Here is a 15527-nt window from a genome sequence, read left to right as displayed (position 1 = left end):
ACTATCAGTTCTGTGCATTGATTTCCTGCATGATGATCTTCAGAGCCTGAGCATTTGGTATGACTCAAAGCCTAGCTACAAGGACATGGCCAGGACTATCGGAAATAGGAACTCCACTTGCACCAGACAAAGCTGCATTTCCCAAGAGCCCCAGAAGATGGCTCTGCACGGGTGCAAAGACAGCTGCATGACTACAGAGCCTATCTGAAAAGCAGAGCAATTCCACTCCACCTCTGATGGTGTGAACCTGGTGACTCCTTCATTGTCTGCAGAACCTGGAGTCAATTACCAGCAAACAACCAAGCTCTGGTCCAAAAACAGGGACAAGGAAAATGGAAGTGATGAGGATGAGCTGCCGCCCAGAACAGACAGAAGTTTTCATTTGCAAACTGCAGTTCACAGGGGGGCTCCTTGCTCACCCTTCCCTACTGCACTTGAGAAAGGGTCTCTCTATGTTGTCCTGTCTGTCCTGGAACTCACTATGTAGACCAGGCTGGCCTCAAACTCAGAGATTCACCTGCCTTACCTACCAAATGCTGGAGTTAAAGGTGTATACTATCATCACACATAGCTCCTTCCTTAAGACCTGAGTAGGACTGACCACAAAGCTGGGAATCCAACAGCAAACAAGATCTGGCCTGGCTTCACAAGCAAGTTTGTGTATAAGTTCACTGAATTCCATCCCTGGGATGTCTGTCAAAAAACCCAAGAGTGAAGAAAGGGAAAGTTCTGATTCAGAAACCTTAGGGGGAGGTTTCACCTTTAATCCCAGCTCATGGGAGGTAGGAGGGGGAGGGATGTAAACTGAAGGCCAGCCCAGCTGAGACCCTGCCTCAAAACAAAAACAGATGCTGGCTTCAAAGCCATAGTGCTTAATCGCTAGACTGATGCTCAACAACTAACCATTGTCGGTTTGGGCAACAAAATCCTCACAGAAAGACTCAGTCATTCCTAAACACAAGTGCACACAGATCAACACTGGCTTCTAGAATGTAAAAGAAACAGGTCAACTAGAAGAATTTAGTAAGATCCACATTTTTGTTGCTATTTGTTTCAAATTACAACAGTAATCCTCCACCCTGAGTACCCCCCCCAAAAAAAACCCAGCTGTTTCTTCACGTTGTGCCTAAAAGGTGTATTACAGACTTTGTTTACACTTCAGTAACTCCAAGTTTCTGCTTTAATTACAAGCCTGGCACCGAGCAGAAGGAATGACACATAGTGACAGCACAGAAATGTCCAGTACCGTGTCATACAGACGGTGGAGGAGTAAGTGGGCAAAAGGCATGGGAACAAATCAGTCCTGCAGTTTCCAGAATATGACAACAAACTGGTCAATTTACAGACTGAACCCTCAACATAATAAATAATACTAAAGGATGATAATGAAACAAATTAGGAGATCCTTAAGTATTTGTTTTGTTTTATTTTTTCTTCTCACTATGTTATTCAGGCAGGCCTTGAACTCAATTTGTAGTCCAGGCTGGCCCTTAACTTGCAGTCCCCCTGCCTCCAACTTCTCGATTACTGGGATTACTTGCATGTGCCATCACATTTGACTTCTAACCTAGCTTTCCAAAGGGGGTGGAGGTGCAGGATCTACTGGCCTATGTCAATCAAGTTGGAGCAACTCTCAGTAACAATTGCTTGTTTCACACAGCACACTCCCAGGTCAGTTGGCCATCTGTTACCGTCCTTCACAGAAGTCTTGACCCCCGTCGCATCTTCTCAACACAATGCAGTGGGCCAAGATGGCAATCCTAGCCTGGAACCTGCCACTACACTCGTCCTTTACGTCACTAAGATTACACAGGCTCAACCCAGCCTAACGGCATCCAGCCTCTACCAATGTCACACGCACAGTGCATTTCTGTAGCCAACCTCATCTCAGACCATCATACAGAGGAGAGATGGAAGGAGCAGCTGCTTCCTCTAACTTAAAGCAAACCACAGAGCTCAAGAATGAAGAGCTTGAGGCCTAGGAAGCTGTACCCATCATGTCTCTAACATGTGAGCACCAACATCAAAGTGAGGTCATAAGGGCACTGGCTTGGTGAACAGATGGGAGGAGCCAAAAGGAAGAAAAGCAAGGGGGCGGGATTAAGAGTAGCAGTGAGCTGGTTTTCATTCAAACTATGAGGCTAATGCAGCACAAAAACAGTACATGTTTTAACTTACGAGATGAGCCTGTTTGAACTTTTAAAAGCTGACGGGCCCTGTGAAAGCACTAGTAAAAAGCACTAATTAGAGGGTTAGCCTCCATGGAGATGATGCACACAAAGGCCACACTTAGCACCGAGAAAACACTGAAACAGTTAGAGAGCTAGGCTTGATGTGCACCTCTTTCCCAGTATGCAGAAGAGTGAGGCAGGAGGAACACAAACTCAGGACCAGCCTGGGTTACAAATGGCAAGTTCTAGCCCTAACAGCAAGCCTCTGCTTTCCAGCCATTAATACTGCTCAAAGTCACTGCATCCTGAAACTGGCACAGCCTTGCCTAGCCTGAAACATGCTTTACACATAGTTATTTTACAGTTTTAATTTTATACATTATATATTTATATTATTTACTCATAAGCAATCTTGCGTCTTTTCAGGAATTTTGGGCTTGGTACAAAAGAAAAGCTATGCATTAAATTATAGCTGGAAATCCTGAAACCTACTCCTACTTTGGACATCAAGGTGGAAAACTTACTTTGAAAAGCATTATAAACAGAGCTCTTGCTGACCCTGACACCTGCCTCCACCAAGAGGGTCAGCAATTTCAACTGTTGCTCTAAATACCTGTTTCCCTTAAGCAGGAAGCACAATCAAAATATTTAGCCAACTAGACTGAAATTCTCTAACTTGAAAAGTCTTTCCTTTTAAAAATAACTAGAAAAGACTACATGCTACTACAGAAAGTGTGTTAGAACGGTCCATTTGGAGAATTTCTGGCATTTCTAGTTAGGTATCATATTACTGCAATGGGCTGCCCAGAAATCACGGGGGACTCTCATTTCCCACCAGATTAAAGAAAGGATTAGTTCTGGCAAGTTCTCTGGAGGATCTCAGTCATCGCTTACAGGAAATAGGAAGCCAAGTCTGCTCTGCCATCCACCGTATGAGGAAAGCCGTTGCTCACAAAACAGCACATTTTAAAACTCAACACCTGTGTTAGCCACTGTTCTGCTGCTGTAAAAAGATATCATGACCAAAGCAACTGTAATAAGAGAAAGTATTTAACTGGGAACTTGCTTGATGTTTCATAGGGTTAAGTCCATCATCACCATGGTGGGAGCATGGTGGTAGGCAGGCAGGCAGGCAGGCATGGTGCTTGAGAAGTAGTTGAGAGCTATATCCTGGTCCACAACAGAGAGCTAGACACTGGGCCTGGTGTGGGCTTTGAAACCGCCTCCAAAAAGGTTTCAGTCCTAATCCTTCCCAAACAGTTCAACAACTGGGGACGAAGCATGCAAATATATAAACCTACAGGGGCCACTCTCATTCAAATCATAACCCAAAACAAGAAAAGATGCACACTTTACTTGGGTAAGTCAGAGAAAGCTCACCAGTTACAGTATACATCATGCTACTGCTGCTCTGAAAACATTGCAAAAGTAGACCGCATGATGGTGCACACCTTTAATTTCAGCACTCAGAAGGCAGAGGCAGGTGGATGGATGTCTTGGTACATAGTGAGGTCCAGGGTAGCCAGAGCCAACTATGTAGTGAGACAGTGTCAGAAAACAACAAACCCAAAAGGAAACCTTTTAAGAGAATGGCTTTTCCAATGATATAAGCATTTAAAACACTGGACTAGACCCAGAACCCCTTTCTAGACAAATCATCCCAAAAAGCTCTGATTCTTCTCAAGCACAATCTAGTAATGCACAGCCAGCAGACCTTTAGTCCTTCTTCCTTCCTTTTTCTAGAAAGAACTTACAATGCAGCTAAGTGCTTGGTAGTCTTAAGAGCAATGGAGTGCATCTCCTAGATGGCTAAGTGTGGTACTGTAGGCTGACAGGCAGAGTCCAGAGAAACCACACTCCCCTACACACTCAGCTAATGTGTCCCCTGTACCCATGACTCAGACACAGCAAAGCATTAGTACAGCCTGCAAGATTTTCAACTCTCAAGTATCAAAATCCCCAGCTTCCAGAGGCTTCCACTGTACCCCAGGAGAAGACCTGTGCCACTTCCCTCCTTTGGGAGTGGCCGAGATGGAAGCCTCTGGACTTGAACATGCTTAAGCACAGTTCCTGTTACCCACCAATTTTGGCGAGAGCTAGAGAAGAGACGTAGAGACTACACAGTGCCTACTAAGTGCCCTAGGGCAGCATTCTCTTACTACTATCATCAGTATGGAAGATGCCCAAAGGATAACGGAGGGAGCTTTGTGAACCTTCATGGCTCCAGCATCAATTCCTATTGTGGGGGGTACCAGGGAGACTTAGGACATGCTGGGCAATAATGTAACCAGCATAGCCTGAAAAGCAGCAAGCAGAAACTTCACAGGGAAAGGAACCTAGAGGGGTTCATAAATAGATAAATATGCTAGGCCAGCATGTAAAAGGCCCTGGGCTCAAACCCTAGCACAAGGATAGCACACACACACACACACACACACACACACACACACACACACAGAGTATATTCACCTCTGCCACTAGTGAGGAAGCAAAAGTGATAAAAGCTAGAAAAGGCATTAAGAGTGTGGTACTATTCCACGCAATAAAATGTACTGCCCAATTCTATTACCATGATGGGAACACCAATGTCTGGCCACAAAAGGTCCTCCGAGGGCAGCTTGGGAGAGTTCCATACCACCACTACCTTGTTGAGGTAGGGGAGGCCGTTGAGTCTCTCCAGGGAGTTCATGAGCACTTCCTCCCGCTCATAGGTCAGCATCACAACTGTGAACTGCTCCCGCTGGACATTGCCTCCGAGTGCTGCCTGGAACTCCTTGCCAGAGCCCCCAGCCCCACCTCCAATGGGCCGAAATCCAGTCCCTGAGCCCAGGAATTTGGCCTCAGAGGGCAAGACAGGGTCAAAGGGTGTGTGGGGGAAAAGATGGAAAGGTCCAGGTGCAGAGTTCCAGCTACGGTAACAGTCTGTGACAGTCAGAGTAAAGTTGCGGAGGTATTTGGGTGAGGCATAGGGTGGTTCTGTCTCTACTGGCCCCAAGTCCAGGTCCCCATTGTCAGCCATGTTGGGGTCAGTTCCGGCTGCTTTTCCTGAACGATGGGGGATCTCAGCTGCTACTTCTTCCCGGATGGGAGCAGCCGGGATCTGGATGCGAGTCCTAATCATGGCCAGCACGGTATTAAAAATACTGTCAGCAGTGGAGAAATAGGTTTCCCAGAGAAAGCGGCCTTGCCGCCTCATAGCCAACAGGTCACTGTCTGAAAGACTTCGTAACAGGAAGTGAACCTCTGTAACGCGTGGCTTGGGTACCACCAGGGCAGCCTCATTCCACTCCAGCATGTCATGGTACGGGAGCTGTACCTGCTCCCCCAGTACAACTGGCACAGCTCCCACTTCCAGGGCTTCAAAGAGCCGTGTTGCACACCCAGATGAAATAAGCAAGTGCGGGTCCCCAGGAGTGATGATGAGGGCAAAGGTGGAGAGCTTCAGCAACTCCAGCCGGTCTTCCCGCTCCCCACAGAGTGCCCACTCGGTAGGCAGACTGGGCTTTGGCTGGTTTTTACACGTAAATTCTACCAGCACCTGATCTAACTTGCTGTCCTGTACAGCCTTTAGGGTGGCAATGATCCGGTCATCATAGTCGGCTGGAGGGTCACCCTCCATTTCTTCCTCAAAGGAACGGGCCTCCTGAAGGCTGGACCTCAGGGACTCGATCTTCTCACCCTGGAAAGTGAAGAGATATTTCCGCTTAACTGGCACCTGCGGTCGGATTTCCATGAAGTTGGGTTCGGACATGGCATGGACGAGTGGTGACACTACCAAATCAAAGCCAGGCCTGTACTGGGCAGCATAGAATGTGGACTGGGCCACCATGGCCCGGCCTGTACTGACATTGTACAGTAAATTCTGTGTGTCCGACTTCCGGGACAGGTTGATGATGACATGGTTGTGTCCATCCGTCCTCCAGTGTGGCAGAGAATACAGCTGCTTCTCAAGGTCGGTAGGCCGAAGCACACCAGGCTCCTGCATTTCTCCCAGTAACACCACATACAGACAGGCAATGGCTGCATTTTCTGTAACATAAACATTGGCTCTCACTGTAGCCTGGAAAGCCTGCTTGACCAAAGGGTCCAGATAGCTCCCAAAGGCAAACTGGTCACTGTCATAGACATAGACGGGAAAACCAGATGTCAGAGGACAGCGAGAGTAATCAAAGCAGTTGTGTAGCCGGCAACCCCGAGTGACCTTGGGGGGTGGGAGGCCAGCATCATCCTTCTCGGGGAGCAGTCGGATGGGCAGGGACAGTTTGGGCTGGTTCTGGGCCATCAGCTCCTTGTAGGAGTGCTCTGTCTGGCTAATGACGTTCTTGAGCTGAAGCAGATCCTGCTTGGCGTTCTCTATGCTCTTCTTACAGGCTTCGATCTTGAGGTTAAGTTTGGCGATTTCACTGTTCAGCTCCTGCCGCTTGGCTTCGAGCTGTAGAAGCTCTTCGCTCACAGACTCACGAATCCGACAAAGATCTAGAACATGCTTGACCTCACAGAGCTCGTTGCCAGCCCGAGGGCCAAAGATGCGCTTGCCAGCTTCATCTGCCTCATCCAGAGTGGTGAGGTAATAGTGAGCGATGAGGGGGAAGAACACCAGGATGATGAAGAGTGTGAAACTCAGCCACGTCAGCCGGATACGGTTGGACCAGCGCAACATGCAGGTCTGACCACCATTCCCCACTCCCCCCATTCCGCAACATGGTATAGCCTGTCATGAGTTCTCTGTGGCTCTTACCCACTCTGATCACGTCGGATCACTCGCCATAACCATGAGTTTGTTTGACAAAACTCAACCTCTTTTTCACACACAAGTTTCTGGAAGAGTCAGTGTGCTCCCTGCACAAGGCACCAAATAAAACGGAAATTTCATTTTCCTCAGCTGTGACTCAGAAGGTCTCCAACCCCAGTCAGGCAGATCCTAAGTATTGGCTGTTGTCATCAAACAGAAAAAGGTACCACATGGCTGATGGGATGAAAAGGAAGAGATCCATGGTGTTAAAATCCAGGGGAAAGGCCCTGGGCTCGGAGGGACTGTTTTAACTGCCATAGCTTTTGTCCCTTGGCTTTGTTGACCAGCCAGTATACATAGCTTCTATTCGAGTTATGCAATGACTGATAAAAACAGCTGGTAGTTTGAAATGCCAGCCCTGTCCTCCATGTCACTACCAACAATCAGGCCTGCAAAAGAAGGAGAATCTTGTCAGTCTAGAAAAAATTATGTTCAAAGCTCCATTACCATCCCACACGCCAGCCCCAGCACAGTGGTTGCTACCTGACACCTGGGCATCCCATGAGATAAGAGGAAGCAGCATCGATAACCTTGGCCCTCTCCTAACATGAAAGTCTCCTTGTGAACTACTCAACAAAAACAACTCTGAGAAGCTCAATTTGTTAAATTTAGAGTTGAAAAGAGTTAAGAGAGCTCTTTTGAACTTCACCCAGAAATAGATAAAAGGTATTCTTCAATTTGCCTCTATTTATCTTCCATTAGCAGACATCAGGCACTATTTCTTAAAATAGAAACAGTAACCTGGTCTTTCAGAGAGAACAGCATATTTAGAAATGAGAGGCATCATCCTTCATCCTTTAGGGACCGTCCGGACCTGCTGTCGGCCCTCATATTCAGTGACCTAATCTTGTAAAATGGAGAGACGTGCATGCAGATAACAAGGTATTATCACGCTATGAAAATAAGTAGAGGACATGAGGTACTGAGACTCATAAATCCTGACACAGCATCCCCAGTTCCCTCACCAACCTCTACAAGACCAACGCATGGACGCTTTCTACCTACATTCCCTTCAAACTGAAGTCAAGTCATGCTACTCTATGCCAAAAAACATTCCACTTCATCCATGCACTTCTTCACACAAACACATTCACAGACAGGGAGAGTAGCACAGCCATTCTAGGTAGCACACAGGAGGCTGAGGCAGGAGACTCTTGAAATCAAGGCCAGCCTGCACTACACAGTAAGACCCTGATTCAAAAAAGAAAACAAAAGTGTGTATGACTGAAATATTTTTGTTGTTGTTTTGTTTTTTGACACAGAGTTTCTCTGTATAGCCTTAGCTGTCCTGGATCTTACTCTGTAGACGAGGCTGGCCTCAAAACTCACAGAGCTCCACCTACCTCTGCCTCCTGAAGTGCTGGGAAGGTGTGCACCACCACTGCCCAACTGCAATCTAACATCTGTCAAGGAGAATTGCCTAGCATGTGTAATAACCCTTGACCTCAAACTTTACAGACTCTAAGAGACGAGATAAACAACTGAAGAACATTCGTCTATCTTGTCAAATCTGTGAAGACAATCCCCAGCAGGGGGAAGGGAGATGGGAAGAAGAACCAACTTCAGGAGCACTTCTACAAGCAGTGGACTGGCTCAGAGGCTAAGCCACTCCCAGCTTCCATCTCTGCTCCAGACCCACAACTGTTAAAGTCTGATAAGCTCTTTTCTACTCTTAGGTAAAAACAAAAAGTTGATGACAATTTTACTAAGGTTTAAGGAGAACAAGTTATCAGGATGACAAAAAGTAAAACAAAATCTACCCTTGAAATACAAACTTTGGATAATTTAAACTTGATAAAGAGGGGCTGAAACAATGGCTCAGCAGTTAAGAGTGCTTACAGCTCTTGTAGAGAATCCAAGCTTGGTTCCCAGCACTCACGTGGGGTGGCTCACAACCACCTGCAACTCCAGCTCCAGGGGCTGCAAAGCCTCTGGCCTCCACAAGCACCCATGCTTATGTGCACAAATCCACACACAAACACATGATTTAAAATAAATCTCTGGGGCTGGGTATGGTAGCACAAACTTTCATCACCATTATTCATGAGGCGGAGGCAAGCAGATTTCTCTGATCTTGAAACTACCCTGGTCTACATAGCGCGTTTTAAGGCAAGACAGGGCTATATAGTGAGACCATGTCTCAAAAAATAAAAATGAAAACAAATCTTCAAACTCCGATAAGTAACATCTAGGCAAGCATCCCACATCAAGATCTGCATTTCTTTGTTTCTTTTGAAGACAGGGTCTCACTGTGTAGCCCTGGCTGTCCTCACTTGTAAACCAGGCTGGCCTCAAACTTACAGACTTGCCCACCTCTGCCTCTCAAGTGCTGGGATTAAAGGCATGTGCCATATGCCCAACTCATGAGCCCCATTTCTAAAGCACTCACATAATCCCTTTATTCAAATGTTTGTGCTTCTGCTGTTACGATGAGTAATTAACAGAATAGAGAAGCCAAGACAGAATCCAGGCCGTGCAGCCAGTGCCTTCCCCGCTCCCCTTACCCGGCAGTTCTTCCTTACTCTGCCTTATGCATTATGCTACACATGAATCTTCAAGCAGCTGACACCAGAGCTTGCTCTCTCGATTTAAAGAGAAAATGGAAAGGGACTGTTGGAAAAGTGCTCACCACTGAAGGTGCTGCTAAGGAGTTTAATTAGACTTTCTGAAAAGGATTCCAGTGCAGATCCTGTGGTCACAGAGCACACTACCAAGCAGAGCTCTTTGGAGTGAGCAGGTACCACTGACAAACACCAAGATAATGGTTTTTTGTTTGTTTGTTTGTTTGTTTGTTTTTTGCATAGGCAACTGTTGCTTGCTCAGAGTGCTGGAATGTGTGAAGCAGAATACTATAAGCTGTGGGCAGTATACAAGGACTTTCAGAAGTATGCACTGAGCTCTTTGTAGGTGAGATGTTTACACCTAGAATGGAGTTTGGGACAAATGGGGCAGGTGAGAAGCACCTGGGGGCATAAACCAACCAGCATCAGCCGGGAGCCAGATGTGCAGGCACCTGTCATCCCACAGGGAGGAAGCAAAGGCAGGAGAACCTTGGGTTCTACTCATCTGGGCAACAGGACTCCCAATGCACCCAACATACAGGCAGAGTTGACAATGGAAATGAGTGTTTGAATGGAAATGGATTCTAAAGAATTTCATCCACTAAGTCCTATCTCCTCCACCAGCATGAGCCAATTGTGTGGACTCTGCCTCCTTAACATCGACCTACAGTTTTCAAGCATAAAAGGAAGAGAAACCCTTGACTTCTCTTCTGTTTCTCTCTCATCTAGAAATAAATGCCAACACCACACTTGGGCAGAGTGATCTTCGGTGCTTCTCAGTGTGGGTACATTGTGTATCTTCCTAACCCTCACCCGCCACAGCCCTAGTGCCTGCCAACCTGCCCCATCCCTGCCTACACTGCCCCCATATACTGCAAACTAGTCAGTTTCTCCTTCCCTTAGGAATGGAATGTGGCTTCTCACTGCACCATCCCCCAAGCCCAATTTAGCCATCACCATCCCCCCTGCTCATTCAATCTGGGCTACACTGCCCCCTTGCAGTTCACCCACACCAAGTTCTGTACCGCCTGACAACCTCATTCTTGCTGTTCTGAAATATTCTGCTTTTCCTGTTGACGCTCATGCCGAAGGCCCATTTTCTTGATGCTCTGACTTTAAAGTTCCCTTTCTCAGCCCCTGACACTTGCTGAAGTTAACCTACTTTCTTTTTACTTCCTTCCTCCCTCTCCCCCTTTCCCTTCCCTTCCCCTCCCTCCTCCCTCCCCCCTCCCATCTCTTTTTTTCTTTCCACCTCCCATACTAAACCCTACTCCCTGAGAGCAGGACCCTCGTCTGCTCCAGCCTGGCTATGTCACCACTGCGTCCACTGTGAGTTAATGAATGAATTGTGTCACTGCTCAGTTCCTCAGTCCCTTAACTTCTATGGAGGGACAGTTTTAGTAACCCGCCCACATCTTTGACTCATGTTCTTTTTCTGTCTTGGGGACATCCAGTCTTCCTCCTACCTCACACTTAAAAGTATTCTGGAAGGCTCTCAGCATCATCTGTTAATGAAGCCATATGCTTTCATGATGTCAGGCATCACCTAGAAGCCACACCCTCAACACTTGTCTTGCTGCTCTGCACTCAGCCTCTCCCGAGGTCATCAATCACTTCAAGGACTTCATTTTCCAAATAACTTCTAGCTCTGCCCGCAATTCTACATTCCTCCACTCAGAAACTATGTGCTGTATTCAGGAAAGACACACCCCAGAGCAGCCAGCCCTGGATGGAACCCCACAGTTAGATGCCCATTTTACCCTGAGAGACAGTTTTCCCATCAGAAAAGCACCAGTGCCTTTGCTCAGAAAGTCTGACAAACTCAAGAGACAGCATAGCATGTAAGCACACAGACTGGCTACAAGCTTCAGTTAGTTTTCAATCTCCAGCTCCTATGTCTATATCTGGTCTCCTGCCAATCTTGCCATTCTTATTGCAATCATAATCATGATAATACAGTTGCAATAATGGTTTATAACAATTTTGACACTTTCCCCTGTTTAATTATTATTTTGCCTTCACCCTAGTTCTAGCCCACAGCAACCACAGTTTACCAACTTATCCTGTGGATTACCAAATTCGGTTTTTTTAAATCTCACTTGGGGTGAATTTCCCTGGGCCATCCTTCAACTCCCCAGTCTACCCTTCTACTACACCCTGTCCACTAATGACTGCAGTCCACACACTAATTTCAGAAACAGGATATTTTCAGTCCATGTCACTTTCTCCCTCCCTTTCCATCTTATTTCATATATTATTTGTAAAAATTAAACAATCTGGAATGATGGTAAATGCCTGCTACTTGGGAGACAGAGAGGCAAGAGGACCAACATGAACAATGTATGCAGACTCTCATCCAAAAATAATTAAATGTGATAATCCCAACCGTCCGCGGTCTTAATTTCCACCATGCCATCATCCAGTACTAAGGGGCATTTGCCAAAGTCAGCACTATGTTTTCCGATTTTCAGCCTCAAAAAGTATGAGTGAGATCAGGCCATTCAAAACTCCAGGAGGATGGGCAAGGACCTTGTGAAGTCCCACCCCTAATTGAGGTGCTTGTATAATGAAAAGCTGCTGGGATTGAGATCAGGAAAATAGCCCTGTTAAGCTGCCCATGCTCTGGTGGATTGCCTATATCCATACACAAGAGGACGGCGTACTGGACACTGGGCTATGAAAAGAGGAAAGCTGGAATGAAGATGTGGGGCTACTAAAATTAACTACATTGTATATATGTATGCAGTTCCCAACACAAAAAAAAAAAAAACAGGAGCTAAATAAAGCTCTTTATTTTCTACATTACTCAACCTCAAGTATTTTGTGACAACAGCAGAAAACAGACTAATATGGTATTATAAGTGATCTAGACAGAGATGGTTTACAGCACAAGGGTTCTCAATCTGTGGACTGCAACCCCTTTGAGGGTCAAATGACCCTTTCACAGGGTCGCCTAAGGCCATAAAAAACCACAGGTATTTATATTATGGTTCATAGCAGTAGCAAAATTACTGCTATTAAATTGCAAACAAAAGCAATTTTATGGTTGGGGTCACCACAACATGAGGAACGGTAGGTATTAAAGAGTTGATGCATTGGGAAGACTGAGAAACACTGATGTGGCAGCATATGCAAACATTATACCATTTTATATAAGGAGCTTGAGTGTCTGCAGATTTTTTTTGCTGGTTTTTTTCTTTGTTTTTTGTTTTCTTTTGTTTTTTGGTTTTTCAAGACAGAGTTTCTCTGTGTAGCACTGTAGACCAGGCTGGCCTCAAACTTACAGAACTCTACCTGCCTCTGCCTCCCAAGTGCTGGGATATAAGATGTGAGCCACCACCACCACTCAGCTCCGATCTCACTTTCTAAGAGGAGGTTTCTTACCAAACCTTGTGCTTACCATTAAGCTATACTGGCTGACAAGCAGGTCCCAAGGACGCTCAAGCCTCTGCCTCCCCAACACAGATGCGTGCCAGCATGCCACTGCCCCTGGCTCTTACACGAGTGATCAAACACAAGCTCTCCTGCCTGTGTGGAAAGCACTTTACCAACTGAGAGATCTCCCCAAGCCCCAAGCTCTGCTGTTTGAAAATCCAAAAAGTATTTACTTGTGGAAGGTTTATTTGGAGAGGAGTTGGTTCTGTGTTACTTAGGACTCTTTGAACTTTCTGAATCTTAAAGCTTCTGTCGCTCACTAACCTAGAAATGTATTATCAGCATTCTCTGAATATAGTCTGCCTCTCCACCTACCCCCCTTGAGTTTCTATCTGACACCTGCCAAAGCCTATTCCGGCCTCCATGCCTTCTCATCTCTTTCATAACTCTCACTTTGTGCTGCCTCCTGGCAGTTTCTTCACATCTGTCTAGTTTAGGAATTGGGAAACTTTCAGCAAAGGGCAGGACAGCTAATATTTTAGTATGTGTGGGGGTCACATAAAATATCTGCAGCATATTTTAGGCGTTTAAAATGGGGGGAAGGACCTGGGGAAATGGCTCAGAGGCTAAGAGCACTTGTTGCTCTTGCAGTGGACCCAGGCTCAGTTCCTAGTAGCACGTGGTGGTTAACAACATCTGCAACTCCAGTTCCAGGGAATCGATGCCTTCTATTAGCCTCCACTCCAGGACACCAGCCGTGATGCACATACATATAAGCAAAATGCTCATATACATAAAGTAAAACAAAGCTTTAAAAAATCCATCAGCCATTTTAAACTGTTCATTCTTACACTGCAAACTATAAAAAGCAAGACAGTCGCTGAACACAGTGACACACACCTTTAATTCCAGCACTCAGGAGACAGGGACAAGTGGATCTCTGTGAATTCAAGGCCAGCCTAGCCTATAATGAGACCCCCATCTCAAAAACAAAAAAAAAAAAAAAAAAAACCAAGCCAGGTGCAGCCTACGGACTATGGTCTTCAGCTCTGTCTGTCTAGTCAGCTCTCTCTTCTGGCAGCATCACTCCTCAGCCGACCTCAGCTTTAATTCTGACAACTATTTCAAGTCTCCAGAAGCCCCATTCCTTCATTTTGTTACACTGCCTACTCCTTGTCTGCCCTGGCTCACCTTATTCTAGTGGCTGATACTTGCTCATTGGGTGGCAGATTGCTTCCTTTGTAACCATATATTCAGTCCCTCTTTGGGGGTATTTATTTCTGAGAACCTCTGAGCATCCCTCTAAAACTGTCTGTTGGACCAATAGCCTGGCCTTATTATCAGCTTCAGTTTCATATTAATTTCTTAACCTAGAAATTCTCCCACACCACACAGCAATGATAAATGTGAACACAAAATCCACAGATAGGAAACCACAGCCATGCTTTCTTGGTGGCTATTTCCTGCTGACAACCCACAGCCCAGGCTAAGGGGGTATCTGAGGGCCTGTGGCAGAGGCTCTCTGTCTCCCTATTGCTTCCCTGGATACCTGGCCCTTTGAAGAGCTATCCTCTAACATGGTGGCTCAATCCTACTGCTCACAAACTCCACAGTAACATCTCAGGTGTGGTCTCCCCAGCACACTGAGCAGATTCTTAGATTCCAAGCCCCTGCTTTCTACCCTTCATTTGTATGTTTTAATGAGAAGTTATGTCTCTTTCTCGACACATAATGTATATTCTGGAGGAAAACACAAATGCTATTTTGCCAAAGGCAGAGGCTTCCTTTATCCACGCATACATGCTTACAAAACTAGGACACCGTATGTTCTCTTTTGCAACCTGATTTTTGTTCACTTATATTAAGAACTGTTAAGCCAGATATGGTAGCACATGCCTCTACTCCAGAGGTGGAAGCAGAAGAATCAAGAATTCAAGGTCGGGTCTGAAGACTTAGCTCAGTGGAGGACCTGACACTGACTCACAATGGCCTGTAACACTAGGTCCAGAGGATCCAGTGTCCTCTTCTTGAATTCCGAGGGCACTGCATTCACAGGCACACATAGACACACACACACATACACAAGATTTAAAAAGAGTTCAGGGTCACCCTTAGCTACACAGCCAGTTTAAAATCAGCAAGAGTTTAAAGAATGGAAACAAAAGCCCCTCTGGTCTCCTACCATGAAAAATCCCACCACAAAGGCACTGGTAGTTGCATACTATCCATATACAGACATTGGTAGTTGCACCCATATACAGATATTAATCGTTGAATACCACCCATACAGAAAGGCTGTGCACTAAGTAAGCCCCTTTCGTTAGACAGGTGCTTCTAGTTTCCATTATGATCAAGGCCTTCGTGAGTATTTCTGCAAAGAACCATAGTGTTTTTTCATGTGTAATTGCTGGGCTGTAGTAAGAAATGTCTTGCCATTTTATAAACCACTGTTTGCTAGGAAGATGATTAATATATTCTTTAAGGACCAGAATCAAAACTGCCATTTACAATGCTCAATGGTAATGGTGTGGCAAGTGGGCAGAACTTGGGTATCTCTTTGCTTACCACATCTCCAGTCTACTGCCTGGTCAAAGCCAGAAGCCCAGGTCTGGGCAAAGAGAAAGTGAC

General features: G+C 45.9%; 1 protein-coding gene across 1 annotated transcript in view; it reads right to left on the bottom strand.

The window, feature by feature from the left end:
• The window catches only part of LOC127227926 (exostosin-like 3), a 39551-nt gene that overhangs the window by 14378 nt on the left and 9646 nt on the right, over positions 1-15527 (bottom strand). The window contains 2 exon segments of the mRNA XM_051192282.1: positions 4741-6861; positions 6863-7352. Of these exon segments, the coding sequence (XP_051048239.1) occupies positions 4741-6861; positions 6863-6889 (2148 nt within the window). The 5' untranslated portion in view covers positions 6890-7352.

The sequence above is a fragment of the Phodopus roborovskii genome, unplaced genomic scaffold (genome assembly GCF_943737965.1).
Source record: "Phodopus roborovskii unplaced genomic scaffold, PHOROB, whole genome shotgun sequence".
NCBI classification, from domain to species: Eukaryota; Metazoa; Chordata; class Mammalia; order Rodentia; family Cricetidae; genus Phodopus; species Phodopus roborovskii.
Note: the sequence above shows the minus strand (reverse complement) of the source record. Positions and strands in the feature narration are given on the sequence as shown.